General features: G+C 30.0%; 2 protein-coding genes across 2 annotated transcripts; both read left to right on the top strand.

Moving 5' to 3' along the window:
- The first annotated feature begins 1,595 nt into the window (after positions 1-1,595).
- On the top strand, positions 1,596-8,808 carry LOC137918821 (pickpocket protein 28-like). The gene is made up of 14 exons (XM_068761734.1): positions 1,596-1,612; positions 1,684-1,857; positions 2,044-2,173; positions 2,540-2,661; positions 3,500-3,605; positions 3,681-3,835; positions 4,647-4,758; positions 5,389-5,481; positions 5,583-5,722; positions 6,352-6,482; positions 6,564-6,623; positions 7,460-7,670; positions 8,261-8,434; positions 8,703-8,808. The coding sequence occupies exons 1-14, from the start codon at positions 1,596-1,598 to the stop codon at positions 8,806-8,808; spliced, it is 1,731 nt and encodes a 576-aa protein (XP_068617835.1).
- A 2,103-nt stretch (positions 8,809-10,911) lies between these two features.
- On the top strand, positions 10,912-17,524 carry Ing3 (Inhibitor of growth family, member 3). The gene is made up of 11 exons (XM_068761569.1): positions 10,912-11,062; positions 11,206-11,277; positions 11,628-11,825; positions 12,598-12,739; positions 13,509-13,611; positions 14,163-14,252; positions 14,964-15,075; positions 15,380-15,494; positions 16,301-16,393; positions 16,872-17,010; positions 17,376-17,524. The coding sequence occupies exons 1-11, from the start codon at positions 11,035-11,037 to the stop codon at positions 17,490-17,492; spliced, it is 1,209 nt and encodes a 402-aa protein (XP_068617670.1). The 5' UTR covers positions 10,912-11,034; the 3' UTR covers positions 17,493-17,524.
- Positions 17,525-19,286: the final 1,762 nt, after the last annotated feature.

The raw sequence follows: 19,286 nt of genomic DNA, 5'->3' as shown, positions 1-19,286 counted from the left end.
AAGAAGTGGAACAGTCTATCTGCGTCAGTATTTCCTTGAAAATTTGACGGTGACGTGGGTAGAACAGTGAATAGGCCATAACTGGACAAATACGTTGTTAACAAAGGTTACATCAAAACTTGATATAAGGTGAGTTCGTAAATCCACCCACATGAGTCATAAAACCAAATAATATTAATTAATCTTTATCAGCTATTTGATTTTCGATTTATTTGAATGCATCTAAAATTCCAATAATTAAGTAAAATTTCGATAGGTATGAGTAGAATATGGCAGAGAGGTTCGCTGTGAAATCGAATCAGAAATAAGAAGACCCCCAGAAGAACCCAGATTAACGACGTATACGGTCTGAAGTAGCAATGAACATGGCATAACGCTTTTGCAAGCGATGCCCTTTGAAGTCGAAAGGTTCTCTAGTAGAATTCACGAACCAGAAAACGCGGCGTGGGTAGGCACTTACTAGGTGAACCGACAATATATATTTAAGGTACGTGGCCAGTCATCGTGGCGATCTTTAAAGCAGATCTATTCGCTCATATTCGCTTCTATCGGCTGATATGATCAAGTAATATTTTTTATGGAGGATTTTCCTTCTTTATAAGAGCTAATCAACTGTAGTGATATTTCGTTGTAATATTTATTTGCCTGCCAAAGTTAACACATTTTTTCAACGTAATTATTGTAAGCATATGAAAAAAATAGATTATAGTAGTGGTCATCAACAATGTCAATAAATCATATCATTCTTTTTGATTGAAGAAAAATGATGTTGGGTTTTCTGTTGATCAAGAAAACGCTGGTTTGAGATAACAACGAATGTAAGAAAACGCCGAATCACAGATTAAACTTAAATTTGTTCAGAAATACGCAAAGTCGTAAGGTAAATAGGAATACTCGACGTAAGAGCAAATACAAACGACAGATGCATGTAAACACATCCTCGCCTCCTTATAACTAACCAATGAATTAATTTGTGCATTTTCTGATAAAAATTCATCCGACCAACACAGTAACATTTTATATTAGCCTAGAAGTACCTACGTAATGATCACGCATATAACGGGCCAGGTTATTTTCATTTAAAAAAAATTGTTTATTTTTAATTTTATAGCTCGCGCTAAGTCCGAAGAAGCTGTAAAAACAGATCTGCTAATAACGTCCAGCTCTAATCGAATATAGCCTATAATAAAATAGTAAATAAAGCTTTTCGTAATATCAACAGTTATACTTCAACTGCTAATTTAACACGGGTGCAATAAGCTATTGTTAATAAAAATATTTAAATAGCCACACACAATCCACTACTACACTCCTATGTATCTTTACTTAATATGCTTTTTATTTAACTAAACTTTACTTTCTACAATTTACAAAAACATGTCAAGTTCAAAATGGACAACCCTTGCTTAATATACAACTCATGAATTTTTTTTGTTTATGTTAATAATTCTAAGTATTCGCTTTAATTTCATAATTGGCAGACATTTATTTCCTAAGGGATATACGTAATGGTATTATACATTGTCCATACACCAAGCCCAAATAAAAAGCAAACTAAATACTTTTGTGAGTTATTTCAATTCGTACTGTGCAACATGAAGCGCCATTCAAGGTTTTTATCCATTTTCTATTATTAATATATAAAGCTTAAAAATCCTTTTTTAAAAAATAACTTCGTTTTAGAACGGAAAGCATAGCAGTTTCAGAGAGTGATATAGAAAAGAAAAATGAAGCACCAAAAGCTATGAAAAGGGGTAAAAAATATACTATTAAAGAATATTTAATAGACTACACAGCCAATTCTAATCTACATGGTCTTAAATACATCGGTGAAAAAGAACGAACACCTGTCGAGAAGTAAGTAAGATATAAACAAAAACATTTTGATAATGTTACAGATAATTAATTGTTTTTATAGCAGTAATAATTATAACGACACAGGGGTAAAAAATAATAAAGAGCAAGCTATTTATTTTTATAAAAGTTTTATATCTCTACTTATTTGTATCAAAAGTCATATGAATTTAAAATTTTATGTTTTAGGTGCTTCTGGCTGTTTATGTTCACGTGTTGCGTGATACTTTGCGCTGGTCTTATAAGAAAAGTGTGGATTAAATGGAACGAAAGTCCTGTCATAGTAAGCTTCGCAGAAAACTCAACTCCTGTTTGGCAGGTAATCAGATTTTGATGTTTTAGATAAAGCGTTTGCCATTAATGACAGTATTTTCTTTATTTAATTATACCAGTAAGTGAAGAGACATTCAGCCAGAATTATCATCAGGTGATTAGCCAAATCACCTGATGATAAATGTTGCTGCCCGCACACCATGTACTGGTTATGTGATACAAAACTTGCAAAAAAATATTTTGTCAACATAAATAATTGTACACGACAAATATTTTAATAATTTCTTCGTCGACCGATCAATCAAAAACAAATCACTGTAGTTTCGGCTCAATATCAATTAAAAATGGACTCAATCCAATGATAACATTTACAAAGATAAACTTCAGTTCATACCATAATATGTTATTGTAGATACCCTATCCTGCTGTAACCGTCTGTTTTGAAACCAAGTCACTGCAAACAAGATTCAACTTCACAAAATATTATCACCTCTATAATAATAATGAGACGTATATGGAATTGACAGAGGAAGAGTGAGTATTTATACTTTTTATAGGACATATTATATAATTAATTTTATTATCACAAAAAATTATTTATGCAAAAATTTACCACAGTCACTCGTTGAATTCGAGTACTACGAGTGTCATTGAGTTACCAAGTCTCCCGCAATGTGTCTGTCTCTTGCCGTGGCATTTCCTCTGTAAAGATGTAGTAGTGATTGCATTTTAATTAGCTTTTATTTTATCCGTGCCATAATGCCCTCTAGATCTTGAGCAATTCACACTGTTCTATTAAAAGTTGCGTTATGAAATACCACAACATTTATATGAATTAATTAACGATCAAATCTGAAGGCATGTTTTCTTTTTGCTATATTTACTGAATCGTTATATTGAACTAACTTGCTGTCGTAGTCCCGTGGCCTTACCTTCTGTGTATTGTTACTATCAACCGGGTGTAATAATAGAATTAATCATTTAGTGGCTAGTATATATCAGCAAGCAACGCAGTTATAATAAGATGGGAAGAATTAAAAGATTAATTAAATTAAAAAAAACTTAATTAATTTTAATGTCACTTCGTACATCATTCAGTGCAATTATTTATAGGGGTAGAAAGTATATTTACAAGGGGGTACAAGGCTATTGAAGTTGTTAATTAAATAATGCGGTATGTATTCCTTTATTTGATGTTTGATAAGGAGACCAAGTAAGGAGACACGCCATAAAATACTACTGGATTAATTTAGCTAATTAATTCACATCAACACTCTTGGTTTTATTTTCGTGATTGCAATTGAAAATAACAAACTATGAGTTTATTAATAGTTAAGATATTATAAAGGTGAATAAAAACGTTTTGATTTAGACGAAATATGTACGAAGACACGACTTTAGTATGCGATGATCATTTAGCTCCGGCAACTGGTAGAAAATTCTCCGATGGGAACGCCACCGTCGAAAATTTAAGACAGGTAAGGGAGAAACAAAAAGTGTTTTATTAATACGCGAACTTTTATTTTAAACTTTAATATTGTTTGCTTTTAAAGGTCTCACCCAACATAACCGAATTTTTCTTTGGATGCAAATGGAAAGATATACCCAAAGACAGTTGTACGGATCTTTTTACACCTATTTTAACTGAAGACGGTTTCTGCTACACTTTTAATACAATGGGGGCAGATGAACTTTTCAGAACAGAGAAGTATTACTTTATTACTAATAAGACAAGTCATGTACCAAATTATTTAACACTCGCGTCAATAACTAATAATATGTTGGAGTGCCATATAGTAGTAGAAAAAATATATCCAATGAAGGTAATATCGTCGGCGAAATAAGAGCTTGGTGGCCCTTCCATATGGTAAAATAATATTATGTAGCAGCTCCCGAGCTTAGCTACTTTAAATCTCAGTGTGGGCGCCTTTTGCACCCTCACATCTTAATTCCGCGGAAACTAGCCATTTGGGCAGCAGTGGCAATCCGATTCAAAAAGTCAGCCGAAGCATTCTAAGAGCTGAGCGGCCTCCTGTTTCGGTGAAATAGTAGTAACAGCCGTGATAGTCCGGTACAAAAAAAAGAGATAATTGACGGCGCAACATCTAAATGCCTACGTTATCCCACTAAAATACAGCAAAAAATTTACACAGGTGTCTTTGTCACATATAATAATATACATTAAATGTCAAGGTATAATTTCAAAGAACAGTTGAAGACACTGCATTATTAAGTTGATTTTCGCATTAAGATATGTAACATTTTTTTTTAAATTTGCGTCATTCAAACATATGTGCATACAAAAATAAATATTTTTATTTAAAAAGATATTAATAAAAGTTTTAACCAGTTTTACGTTTATGTGCTATAAGGTTTTAATTAATACAACCAAAAATGAGTTTGAACTTTTTTTACCTCCAAATAAAAATATAAAATACGATAATCTCCACATACTAGGTGGATTTAAAAAAAACTGGTGGGTTTTTACAATTCAAGTATTTTTTTTTATTTCCTTCTAGCTTACACAAAGAGTATAAATATTTAGAAAGTATTAATATGTCCCAAAGTTGGTCGTTAGAGGAAGGATATCCTCCATCTGCCCCATTAGAAACTTACCCGCATAGGGGTTCGGTAAGTATCTAATTCTTGCTCAAAAAGTTATAAAGGACGCGAAATACAGGCTGATTGATTACCGGTCTAAAATGTTTAAAGATGTAGTTTAAATGTATAGTTTATTTGCTGTAAATTGCTACACGGTACACCTTGCACAAATATCCAAAGTTTCTGACAAAATAAATAATGATAATAAAGAAAAAGCGTTTTCAAAATTCCAATTACTACATAATAACAATTATTATTGTTTACTATCTGTCCCTGCAGACATTGTACTGCCAGTAGTTAATGACCAATCGACTCCAAATAGAATAAAATATTTAATGTAATATATTTCAGAGTGATCATTTTATAATGTACATACTCGTAATTTCTTGTGCGATTTAAAAATGAATTGCTAAGGAAATGTGTGTTATATTAAATACTTCTAATAGTAAAGATTACAAAATTTTATTTTGTATTGTCTTAAATATGATTATACATTTAAATGTTATTCATAAACGTCTTATCATCCTGTATATCGAGTATTCCTAAAGCTTAATACTTTAGATGTTTACACTAACAAATTATAAATTAATAATATGTACATTTAACACTGTATGTTTATAATAATAACAATGTTATTGTTTACCCTTCTTATATTTTTAGGGCTACGGAGCTAAGGCTGGTTTAACGTTTTTGTTACAAACTAAAGAAGTTCATTTGGATTACCTCTGTAAAGGGCCTGTGCAAGGTTTTAAGGTTGTCTTGAAATTTATCTTGAATAATTTTATAATAATATAATAAAGAATAGTTTTTATAATGTTATAATTTAACAAAAAAAATTCAAATGTTATTTCTAGGTCTTGTTACATAACCCGGCCGAATTACCACGGCTGTCACAACAGTACTTTAGATCACCGTTATCACAAGAAGTCGTCGTAGCGGTGAGACCGAAAATGATGACGACTTCCGATGGACTAAAGCCATATCATCCCTCAGTGCAAGTATTTAATTTCTTCTTTATATACCTCAGCATGTAACAGTTTTGAGGAACAGAGCTTTGATGATATCTGAGGTAAATTATGATTATCTTATAATAAGAAAAAGAAATTACACGGCTATATATACATCTGTGAGAATGACATTATAAAGGGTTCAAAAACCGCGCGGCTTACAAGTGGATCGTTGTGAAGACGTTTGTCAATGCGGTGTATTTTAAGCGTTACATAGTCTATATAAGATTGTATCCTGACATTCTGCACACGATCAGTAACACTGACTAGACTGTCTTAAGCGCGCTAGCCGCGAATTCTGCCAGCCGACTGGGTAGCGCGAGGTTTGTGTCCTCGGGGGGTCGGCTGGGTGAGCCCCGCTGCTACTGTCTCGCGGCCACTACCTTGCTGTGACTTCCTCTTCCTTCCCCCGAGTGCTAATGGAGGTTCGAAAACTCGAATCCTTTTATTTTGTATAGTTAGAAGCTGTAAAAGCCGAAAGGCTAACAGCAAAAACATCTCAAGAGGCTATAGACTGTAGAATCGAACCCGTAACGACCCGTAACCTTTGCTCAGTTATAAACATAATTAGTAAAATAAAACTCTATCATAAGTTTTGGTTTTCTTCAATTTACAGACGACAATGCTATTTTCCGAGTGAGCGATACCTTCGTTACTATAAAGTTTACACCCAAGCCAATTGTGAAATAGAATGCTTGACGAATTTTACGTACGTTCGATGTGGTTGCGTTCATTTTGGCATGCCGCGTGAGTTGACTTAGCAACGTATTTCTTTGTTATGTATGTGCAAATATTAGCTTTAATTGACTTATTACAATTTAATTTTAGATGGCCCGGGCATGACTGTCTGTAATGCCGGAAGTGTAGCCTGTATAAAGAAAGCCCAAAGTGAGTATTGTTATAAATATTTTTTTAAGAAATATATTACCAAAATTTATCATCATTTTAGCTGTAGGCGACTCTCTCTCTTTAACAATTTCTTATTTACCTATATCTTTTTAATAAAATTATCAAAGATTAGTATAAGTCTCACTTTTCGTAACTATGACAGACAACAGTGTTGTTTTTGCCAGAATAATATATTTAAAGACGTTGAATATAATTTGAACATACTTCCTCATGCCGTCTATAGCTGAAATAGTAAAATAATGAAAAATATACAACTAGAAAAATAAATTTCCATCTTTTTTAAGATAAAACCAACTAACCCTACGGCAGTAGCAATCTATGGAGCCCAGGTTTGACTTTCTCGTATCCCATAAAGCCTCAAGATCCTTGAGCTTCTAGCCTTGCCTTACCTGATAAAGAGATACCATAAAATACACAACTTATGTTGATGATATATAAATAACAACTAATTTTAATTCACAAATATTAATAAGTTATTTAGAAGCTAACTTTTTTATTTACACGGGGGCAAAATATGATTCTAAATATATTGATTGCACGGTGCGGACTTATTCTGTTACTTTTGAAACCATTGTTTTGATTTAAATTGAAATAAATTCCTAACATGTTTTGGCGGCTCTAGAACCAAAGATTAACGCCATAGACAAAGAAAATAACAATACAAAATTGTTAATGTATAAAACCAATAACCACAGAAAATGTTTTAATACCGACATTCTTGGCTAATCTAATTTATACTTCTTTGTAATGTTGTTACAATTACAAAATTTAATAATGCAACGATTTGAATTAACAAATTTTGTATTCTGTTTTAGTGGAGCTGGTTACAGTAGAGATACAAGCGAGACTAGAGGAAGAGCTAGAGCAAAACGATACATTGGGAGACGCACGTAAAGTTGCGTCACAGTGCAAGTGTCTCCCGGCCTGTACGTCGATTGAATACGAAGCAGAAACATCGCAAGCTGATTATGACTGGAAAGCACTGTATAATGCTTACAATCTCACTATTGGCGACGACATACAGGAGTAAGTGCTACACTATTTAGTTTGACAGACATCGTTGTTTTTTTTTTTGCACCGGACTTGCTGGCCACGTGACATTTACAGATTCCGCGGGTTCGAGGTGGCAGAATGGAGAGAACGCCTATCTTAAGGCCTTATTTTAGAAATTGCTTGAACTGGAGGGCCATCGAGATCGTAGATCGCCTCGGCGGATGGTTTCGACACAAAGTTCCCTAAAAGAGCCAAGTCATTGCTATTGCTTATCTAATCACACTACAACAACTTCGGAAATCGTTAGCGCTGGGAGAAAAAGTAGTGGAAAATCCCGTGACGTCGATGCTAATGTTTTTTGCAAACAAGTACCATAACTAAAAAAATAGAGCTACACTATCAAATGTTTCACAAATAATATTGTATAGTTCGAATTAAGAAAGCAGTGAATTATCATTGTCCTGCCTATCTATTACCCGAAACCATTCAAATCGTTCTTGGTCACTGTGAACTTTCCTTTATAACTACATAGACTATGATAATTCATAATGCGAAGAACTGTAGTTACTTTATTTTACGTTTTTAAAATAATAAATAAATTCTAATGTAACATTTCCTTTCAGTCAAAAATTATCGCGTGTTATGATTTTCTTCAAAGAAGCCCAATTTATTACATCTAGACGATCGGAACTTTATGGTCAAACGGACTTTCTGGCTAACTGTGGCGGTCTCTTGGGATTGTTTATGGGTTTCTCAATACTCAGTGTTGCAGAAATTATTTATTTCCTTAGTTTAAGGTAAACAATTGTAACAATTATATCTTTACTACTATATAAAAACACAAAATGTAAATAAAAAAATTAATAAAAGCACAAACGCTATATCAGGCATTTTACCAAATTGACGACGGTTATCTGAGTATTTTAGGCTTTAAATTTCATCCGAATAAAAATTTAGATAACAATTTTTTTCATTAATATGCAGTTATAAAGTTTTTTTGTTCGTTTCTTCTTTTTTTTATTCAATATTTAAAAAAGTGTTACATAACATTATATTATTTTTCAGGATTTTCTGTATACTTTGGCGCAAGCGCAATTCAAAGAAACGTGAAATTGAGATTATACATTCTGACTTTGGTTCCAGCCCGAAACCAATTAAATTTAAAAATTAAGTTTTTGAATTATATTCCATTATATTACATGTTAAATTATTACTTAGATGTTTACACCTACTAAAATTAATATTGCGAGTGTTGTCTTTTCTTAATAGTTATAGTTATTGTGTAAAATAAATATTATTTAATAATAAAATAAAATGTCAACGACCAAATAATGACTATTACTCATAAAACCCTTATTCGGTAGTAAATTGACGGAAGTTGTTTTTTTTTGTCTGAGCAGTTACTAAGTTTGCCTTCAATAATAGCACATGGCTACTTTTTTTAAAAGTGAATAAGTAGAAGTTAATAGTATTGATATAAGTTATACAAATATTCCTTGCCATTGTTGTCGGAACAACGCACCAAATCACAGATAAAACAACAATCGTTGTAAGAAGTCTCGGGTTAAATAGAAATCAATCTTAAAACGCTGTCTTACGATAAATACGAACAATCGACAAATAATGTCGTATCTAATTATATTCTATTTTTTAAAACTTTTTTCATTTTATATGACAGAGAAAGAATAAATAGTCAGTAATATCAATAAGTAAAAGAGAAGGAGCCTTTGTTTAAAGAGGCACTAAGAGTACAAAATTATATGCATTAAAATTTTCCCATGTCTAAATTAATTATCTTAAATTTAAAACAAAATTAAAATTTGTGTTTAATGTTGTTTAGCGTAAAAGGTAGGATGCGACGTTATCTGTTCTTTTGTTCCTGTGTCAACGTATTATTTCGTTATAATTATCCAATGAGATAAGTTGTGCATTTTCTGTAATCGTCCAGCGAATGCAATATAGTAAAATTACCAGATTAATAAATCGCCCCTACTTCAAAAGACATAACTTAATAAAAAAAAAAGAAACCTATAAGTTATATTTGAAATTGCTTTAAATTACTGTACACATTGTGATTCTACAATTTTTATTCCAAACCTGCAATTATTAAGGAAGAGGGAATATGAAGTAGAAGAAAGTATAAGGGAAGCAGAAAGGAAAACTAAAACAGTTGGTTGGACGAATATTTAATAGTATAATTGCCACATTCTTATGTGTTTGCTTAGTTTGAAATTATACTGTAAATATATATTAAACAATAGTGCAAAATAAACAATAAGTGAATAGTTTCACCCCACTTTCTTGAAACCTTTCTCTTTCATTTTGCAAACTTACTAAACTTAAAAAATGATCCGAAAACAAAAAGTATTCTTGAAGAATATTTAGGTTTAAGTGAAATTTAGTTCAGATATAAAATTTTCAAAACAATATATTTAAAGACTTGAATTAATTTTACAAGAAAATGACTTGCAAAAACTAGATTATTTTAAGTACTCAACGATTCAATTAAATAATCTAACATTAACATTCTATAGGGTAAATTAGTACGAATAAAAAAAAACTCATTGCTTTTACAAATTATTTTAATTAGTATGACAATTACTTCACTACCATTATTTTATACTGTACTGGGACTGCTTGGTTTCTTTTTAGGGATATATCCAATTCTGTTGTGTATTTCTTCAGTTGTTTTAAGTCCATTGCCAAGGGTTCCTGGTGCATCTTCTTGCATATCACTGGTGGTAGATGAATTATTTGTTTGGTCTCTCCTAACAGTTTCATACTCATGCAAATCATTTAATTTTAAAGTAATTTCTGTTAATGGTCTTCGAATCATTATTTAATCTGTGAAGAAAAGTAATTAAATGTGATCGCATTTTTAACAAACAATCAATGATTGCATTTTATTATAGGTTGAAAGTTGGTACCCATGAAATACTAAGGATGTTCAATAAATTATCGAAAAATTAAAGACAATTGACTGTTAAATAATTTGGTATAAAACGAAATCCACTTTGAAAGATTTATATCTTATGCATAAACAATTAAAATAATTTTGTAAAATATATACATGTGTCTACTTGTATACGAAAATCATGCCTGAGACATATGCTAATGGTTTGATATACAAAACAAATAATTTTAACACTAGGAGGCATTATAAATTCAACAAAGTTAAAATTAAACAAAATATGCGTTATGTAATGTATCGATACTGAATGAATTAGCTTACTGTTAGCACAACTCTAGCGTTACAAATGTACAAACAAGTGACGTTAGAGAAAGAATCCACGTCAATGTGTTGAATTGATTTTGTTGTATAATAAACATTGTACACGTGAACGGATTTAAAATTTCTATACTTCATCAAATAATAAACGTAATAACACTCACCAAAATGCTTTATCTCGAGGATTATCTGGAAAGTGAGTTACTTTTTGTTCATTTAGAAACGACGCTAATGTACATTCGGTTGGTAGTATTGAGCCTATGATGGTATTAATTTTGGCGCGTACTTATAAAAAAAAGTCATGTTATCCATATTTATAAATTAATCTTTATTTTTCAGTGATCGAACATTTACCGCAAGAACTTAGAGACAGATTCACTGAAATGAGGGAAATGGATTTATCTGTACAAAGTAAGTCTAATTTAAATACAAAAACATGATAAATACGGAATATTATTTTAGCTTTCAAGTTATTTACGATTTTAGATAAACCGATTTATGTATGGAAAAAAATGTGATCATTATAAGGTTTTATTTCGTTGGAATTTTAATATACACATAAGATGTGTATTTTTAATAATAATAGCAAATTTCACATAACATAAATATATCAGTTAAGATATTGATAAAACATAAATAATGCTCATAACGATTTTAATACTTAAAACCTTTTCAGTTGGCTGTTTCATAAGTATTTATAGTTTTGACTTATTAATTAGTATGTACTACACTCTTTTTTTTTTTTCATTTTTGATTCAAAGATAACATGGATACATTAGAAAAGCGAGTCCGAACATTATTCGGCGGATGTCGTCGTGGTGAAGTGAGTACTGAACAAGCAAACACTGAATTTGCTGACATCAAAAGAGGATACAATAAGACTCTTGAAGAAGCCGATGAGAAAGTTACATTGGCTAACCAAATGTATGATCTGGTTGACAGATATTTACGCCGACTAGGTTTGTTTATTTTATATGAAAATTATTAACTAAATTTATCAAATATTACTGTTAGAATGTGACTGTAGAAATAATTTAGTTAAATTCACTTGTATCACATCCCTTTATTTTCTTATCAACTTTTCATAATTTTTTTAATTTTTTACATGACAGGGGTGCACTATTAAAGGAGCGTCACTAATTTTTGTATTAAAATTATACCTTATGCAGAAATTAGCAAATATTTACATTAAATGGTATCATACAGTTTTGTATTTGCTATATCTATTCAAATTTATTTCATTAATGGATATTTAATTATATTAATTATTAAAGACAATACCCAGGCCTTGCTAATGCCATGTGTTATAAAAGAAATTATATTTCAGAAATTTACATTATGAACATCATGTATTAGTGAATATAATTAATGTTTGTAAATTGACACATATAAAATACAAACATTTGAATTTTCAATTAAGATTATAGTTAAAATATATTGAAAACTTTCACTTTTGAAAAGCATTTTGTGAATGGTTGGTTAAGATAGTAAAACAACTCTTAATAGTCTAACTAAGGTGACAAACTTTGTCTGCTTTTGCATAGCTAGACTCGGTATATAGTTTTTATCATTATTTATCTATTAGTAACTCTTGTAGCTACCTTCTTAATTTCTTTTCCAAAAAAATAACTGCAAATAAGCATCTGAATCTGATTTGATTGACTCTCCCGTTACAAATTTATAGTTTCAAATGTATAATATTAAATAAATAATTAAAATAATACTTTACAGATACAGAGTTACATAAGTTTAAATGTGAATTAGAAGCTGACAACAAAGGTATAACTGAGTTACTGGAGAAACGCTCACTGGATCTTGACACAAACACAAATCACTCTAGCACATCTGGTAACAACCATTACAAAGAAAATAGGTTTGTATTCTATTTAAATTTATAAGTTCACATTATATTCTGTACCAGCTATCTCCTACTTGCTTCACAACTTAATGAATATCCCCATAATTAGGTAAGTCGCAATGAGTTTTTATTACATGAATTAATATTGAATATTCTACCTGCATAAAAGTAGATTTCATTTGCTATTTTGCCTACACTAGCAGAATTCATCCATCTTATTTTATTATAACAAAAATGTTCACAATAGTAAATTATCACTTCACCTTTAAGTTAAAAACCTGCATTTGAAGATCTGATTTTAATTAAAAAATGATGGTGTAACTGATAGTAGATATAGCTAAACAATTGACAGCTATAAGATATAAAAGCCCAAGATATATTTTTGGAAATAGGCATTTATATGCATATCTTCAATTATTTTTAATATTATATAAAGGTTGAACTAGCCTACCACCACTTCGGAATGTTGACCTGAGAATATCCAAATAGAAACTTAACATTCTAATATAATTCTTGCAAATAATTTTAAAAAGAATAAGTTCTACACATTTCAATGAACCATAGCTCATGGTTGTTTTGGTAACATGCTTAGTTGATGACTAAATAGATTCATAATTCTTTAATGTTTTTGATATGAAGTAAAACTGTATATTTTTAGCTTGAAAATTGAAATACAACATAATCATCAAATATAGATAAATTTAGTGAAAATCATGTGATTTTCTTAGCTTTGCACATAGACTTCATAGGTTTAGTAGATAATAATGGATTTTTTATATTTTAGGTACAGAATTCGTGCTGAAAAACGACGAGACAGTTGGGGTACAAGGGATTCAAGAGCACATACCAGTAACGGGAATCTTTCCAGGACAGATACTGCAATACAGGTTATTCTTTTATATTAATTTCCCAAAATGTACAACTCAAGTTTGACAGGTACATAATGCTATTAAGTCTACTAAGAAACCAAATGTAAATAGAGTAAAATTAGTAATAAAAGAAGAAAATTGTAAGAAAAAAAACTGGCGCAAAAAGACTGTCGGTTTAAGAATATTGTAGATTATATAACTAAGAAACGATTATGACTAATAACTAATATAACACACAAAATATTGTCTCAATGAAGGAATATTTTAGAAGTGATATTTAAATTACAGAAGACAAAATTTATACAAAAAGGAACATAATATTTATATTTTGCGTTTAAATTACTGTGAAAAATATTTATATTGGGTGTGTTGGCCATGGCAGCGCTGATGTCTAGAAGAATTAATAATAACAATTTTATGCAGTGTTCTATTCACCCATAAACAGTGAGATGTAGGTAGTGTGTATATTAAACCTGCTTTTCTTTAAAGACTTGTTTACAAAGATATCATATTTTTATTTCTCAACCTGTATATAATGCCTATACATAATGTATATAATCTTGGGACAGGCTGTACTGGGTCGAGATTCATTCTCCTTGGGACATGCAGGAAGTACCATAGCAGTAGCAGCGAGTCAAGCTATTGCTGCCACTCAACAGGTACAACTTCAACTATTATATAATTTTATTAGTTATTTCATATTATTAACTTAGACATAATATTCTTTCAGATATTTTTGATTTATCATTACTTACGTTATTTATTGATTTAAAGTTAATATTATTGTTGTTATACATAAGCTGTTTGTTATTAACATGTGTTATATAATAAAAGTAACAGAATTACCTTTTAGTTAGACATTTATATTATAAAATCAAAACTGACGTTTTTAAACTGAATGTGAATATTTATATCAGCGACTTCAGAACCAATACAAAATTTAACAATACTATGTATTGTACTGTGTAAGTGTTGCTGTACATTAACGAAATTTAAATTCTAATGAAATCATTATAAGTATTTATGCTTTGAATTAATAGTCTAAGTAGTAATTATTTAGACTCAACTATGAAAATATTGCTACTGTTTGTACCTAGTTAAATTATTATAAATCTTAATTATTGTAGTATCTGATTTGTTTTTAATGATAAAAATTATAACATGTTAAATTATTTATTGTAATATGGTAAATGTTATCTGTCTGTATAATAGTTACCTGTCCATACAACATAAAAAAATAAATGTAGCAATAAAAATACTGACTTTCTAAGTAGTGTGTTCTAAGGAAAACTATTAATAAATAATAGTGAAATGGTAATAAAAACATGTGCCGCAATTTATATTAGTTGTTATATATGTTTAATTTACAGATGCATCATGGGCGTCGAACAGCATCTCTGAAAGCTTCATATGAGGCAGTGGCTGGTGGAGAACTGGTTCACCATGCTTTGCATCAAGCTCATCACACACACCATGATCATGGTTAGAGAATTTATTTATAGATATTCTATGTGTTCTGTTTTTTAAACTTTGAACTATTTATTTTTAAATTGGACCGAAAACACAGTAGGTAAGGTCGTAGGAAGTGGTTGGATGCGTTCAGTGCGAGGGCTTTGCTGCGGGCGTCTATTGGCTAATATGATGATAATACAAGATCTTTACATTCTTGTAAAAATAATCATCTCTGTGCAATATCTTACTATATGATGTCCTTTTTAAAAAATTAAAACTATGGTAATTTTATGTGAAAAAAACTTGATGAAGGCGGTTTAATCTCTCTTCGTAGGTCATGGACTTTCTCAGTCGAGTCACGGTCAGACCAGCAGTGTACATGGACATCACACCACTTCTCATACGCATAATAACTCGTCGTCGTCCAACAAGCGTCACAACAAGCAAAAGTAAGTATATGTAAGATTAAACTAGAAAATAAACCTGGTCAATTCATAGATATAGATATATATATGCAAATTGTATACATAATGAGTTACAGGTGTATATACTTTAAAGGTGTAAATGTAATATATGCATTTGCTGCCAATTAATATATGGGTAATATAGTAAAATAAAGAGTTTTCCAAATTCGGATTACTATCTGCCCCTGAAGACTGCACTGCCTGTTGCTTTCGTAAAAAATATTAATATAAATAGTAGTATGTAGCGTCTTGAGACGAAGATCCCCTGGGAACCCACAAGCTTAGCTACCTTAAAAGAGGTCTTCTATCACCGGTTCAGAATGCCGATCTGACGTGAAGAAAGCGAGCAAGAAAATAACTACTGTTATTTTAATAAAATTAACAATGTTATAATATATACTTTATTATATCAACCTTGTGAATGAGTAAAAAAGAAACAATTTCCACATTTCAATCAACTAACAGCTCTTGAATGCTATAACAGGATTTGTTTAATAATATATTTTTTTTATTTAAATTTAAAACTAAAAATTGGAAGGTCAGATGTCTTGTGAAACATTATATGTAAATATATTTAAAATTATTTTTTTGAAGCAAATATTATAATTGACTAAGGTAATCAGCTTAGTCAATTATAATATTTATTTTATATATAATTATAATATTAATAGCTATATCGGCTCAATCGAGCCAACATGCTTTTAGGTATTGTAAAGAGCTTTATGCTAAGAACCTACAGCAAACTGCCACCTTATAGATGATTATTTAATAAATATTGTGTCTTTTCCTAGGAAAAGCACCTACAGCTCCACATCTGGTGTATCATCACATACACAACAAACTGTTTCTGCTGCTGCAAGCCGTTCATCTTCACCAACAGTAGTGTAAGTTATCTCTACAAAATATTAAAATAATCCTAAAAGACATCAATATTAACTTTGATTACTGTAATATTTACATCATTTCTTTATTGTCACAAGTTTACTATCAATATTTGAGCATATAATCATTCAGTTATTAATATTTGATACAAATTACAAACACAGCCTTATTTAATGATAATTTTAAAGTTCTGATAAAAAAAATGTATATTGCAATAGCAGTTAAAGTAGTAAAAGCAGTAAAAGTAATTTAACAATATCTGTTTTGACTGACCTCTGCACTCAAATGTCTAAACTTAATGATTTCAGAGGTACCTATATTGGGGCAGAATTACTATGATATATGTAAAATCATTCATAATAACTAATAATTCCATTTTTTTTACCTAAATTCTGGTTTAATAAGTTTATTAGCTAAAACAACTTAAACAGATACATATACAATTATTGAATCTATATTATAAATGATGTTTATTTGCAGCGGTATCGCAAATGTGGTCAATAATGTAACTATAGAAGAGCCAATGGAAGAGGAATGGACTTATGACCCTAACGAGCCACGTTATTGTATTTGCAATCAGGTGTCTTATGGTGATATGGTTGCTTGTGATAATCAAGACGTAAGTATTAAATATCAATACATTTATAGTCCAGTTTATATTTTAATTAAAAAAAAAATATTCATAAAATTTGTCCTCTTCTCCGTCTGTCTCAATCTCCAATAGCTTACCAATATAACAAATTTTTTTTAAATATTTATGTAAACATATTAGAATGTTATACTTTTCTATCTTGCCATATTATTATAAGAATAATGTGATTAAATTATATTTGTAAATTACTACTAATTTTAATATTGTGACATTTTAATTTTTATTCCCAAAAAAAATTGTATTTGACATTTTAATCCCCAGAGACGGCTTGTTTTCTTCCATTATTGTAAGTATTGATTGACTACCAAATTAATAATGATTTTTATTTGCAGTGTCCATATGAGTGGTTCCACTACCCGTGTGTGGGTATCACTGCTCCTCCAAAGGGGAAATGGTATTGTCCGCAGTGCCAAACCAACATGCGTCGTAACAGAAATCGCAAAAACTAAAACAAATATTGTAATTACACATAAAATAAAATGGTAATAAGTACATATTAATGTAGCCAATAATAAACATTGTCTTTATAACAGTTCTTATTTAGTGTCTGTATATGGAAAAAAGTTAAGAATTTACCATTCTATCCAATCAAATCCAATATAGTAATTAATTTCCATTTCACCGTTTGAATAAAAAGAACTGTAGTTAAATACTTACTAAATAAGACTTCAGTTTAGTAAATCTTAATCTAAATTAACAATATAATGTAATTTATATAGTCTCACTATGATTATAGTTAAATTAAAGCCTATACACTCAAATTAAATATCAAATAAAGCTTCTACTTACAAGGGCCATTATTGTTTAGGTTTGATTGTAGTTTCATTATGGTTATAATCTTACATCTATATTATATTCACATTACACAAGTTAATATCAAAGTTTGTCATGGAAGCGTTTACGGATATGTTGTTGGTAACGTGCGAGTTCACCTTCTCTTATGTTGATTGATCATATTCCTGCTAAAACTGGGTTTATATACGTTAAAAATATAGCCGCATATTAATTTTAACTCATCCTTAGATTTCTTTAAAATTGTTGATCCAACTGCATTGACATTTCCTGTTCATTTGTTTACAAAAAGGTCTGTATTGACTTTCCGGCGAAATAAGTATGAATTTTACGAAAGTATGAAATATATTATAACATTAGATATAAAACTACCTTAAAATTATAATTTTATTGTCAGTAAAAATTGAAGCTAAATCTAAATTTATAAAAAAAAAACATTGGTTGTATATTTAAATATTCAATAAATAAGAGTAACAAAGATACTGAACTTTTCAAACTGAGAATTTTAATTTACTTTTTGTAAAATATTACTGAACAAAAAAATTTCAACTGATTAAGATATGGAAATTATTAATTGAAAAACAGATTTCCTTTACCTTTATTGTTTATTTTTATTGCTTATGTACACTTTAGAGACATAGTATTGCTATAATTATTCAAGAATAGGCATATATCATCAAACAATAAACACCAAACATCAGTTTTACCTATTATATATAACCCATAAAAAATTCAGTATCATTATTATTAGGTATTAATTACCATGTATGTAAAAATATGTACATGCCTTCTTTTAAGACTTAAAACAAAGTAATTTTAATCACTATTACACTAAAATACATGTTCATAATGCCAAGAATGTAAGTTTCATTAAATTATTATGAACAAGTGTTGTTGTTTAGATTATAATAAAATACACAGCTTATTTATTCTGTTATATAAAGAATAATATACTGCAACATGTATTAAGTGCTAATGTAACATATTTGCTGAACAGAGCTAATATAGTGCTTTTTCAAACGCGCTTTCCAAAAGTGAAAGAATATTTTATAATGCGTTTACACTTCTCTATTATTTCATAAGAATCATTCATTCATTTATATTATCATTAAATCAGCCCTTAGGCTCGCACAGCAAGGCATTTGTCTCCCTTAAGATCTTCACAATGACTGGTCAAAAGATACGTAAGTAATATTTTTTTATTGTTTGTAAGTCGAAATTTCACACAGAGACTCAAACAGCGCGAGTCAACAATTACATTTTATTACGCTGTTAAATGATTACTTTTGTAAAATGTTTTAATCGGATTTTAAATAATAGAACCGCAAGGGAAACAACGAAAGAAGAAATGGCATCAACTTCTAACTAAAGAATTTTACTAACATTTTGCCCCCATGTAAACGTATCCTTAACGTTATTACTAATGAGGTTAAGTTGTGTAACCTCGGATA

This window comes from Battus philenor, unplaced genomic scaffold, assembly GCF_028537555.1.
Source record: "Battus philenor isolate CCGP_79_NKW_IND1 unplaced genomic scaffold, ilBatPhil1.0.hap1 SCAF_15, whole genome shotgun sequence".
NCBI classification, from domain to species: Eukaryota; Metazoa; Arthropoda; class Insecta; order Lepidoptera; family Papilionidae; genus Battus; species Battus philenor.
Note: the sequence above shows the minus strand (reverse complement) of the source record. Positions and strands in the feature narration are given on the sequence as shown.

What these genes read in the sequence shown, in the direction of transcription:
- LOC137918821 (XM_068761734.1), top strand. An exon ending in ACTCAACTCCTGTTTGGCAG is followed by an intron (nt 2,174 to 2,539) that starts GTAATCAGATTT and finishes ATGTTATTGTAG; the next exon opens with ATACCCTATCCTGCTGTAAC. An exon ending in CCGTCGAAAATTTAAGACAG is followed by an intron (nt 3,606 to 3,680) that starts GTAAGGGAGAAA and finishes TTGCTTTTAAAG; the next exon opens with GTCTCACCCAACATAACCGA.
- Ing3 (XM_068761569.1), top strand. Translation starts at nt 11,035, where the DNA reads ATGCTTTATCTCGAGGATTATCTGGAAA. An exon ending in AACCATTACAAAGAAAATAG is followed by an intron (nt 12,740 to 13,508) that starts GTTTGTATTCTA and finishes TTTATATTTTAG; the next exon opens with GTACAGAATTCGTGCTGAAA. An exon ending in AAGCGTCACAACAAGCAAAA is followed by an intron (nt 15,495 to 16,300) that starts GTAAGTATATGT and finishes GTCTTTTCCTAG; the next exon opens with GAAAAGCACCTACAGCTCCA.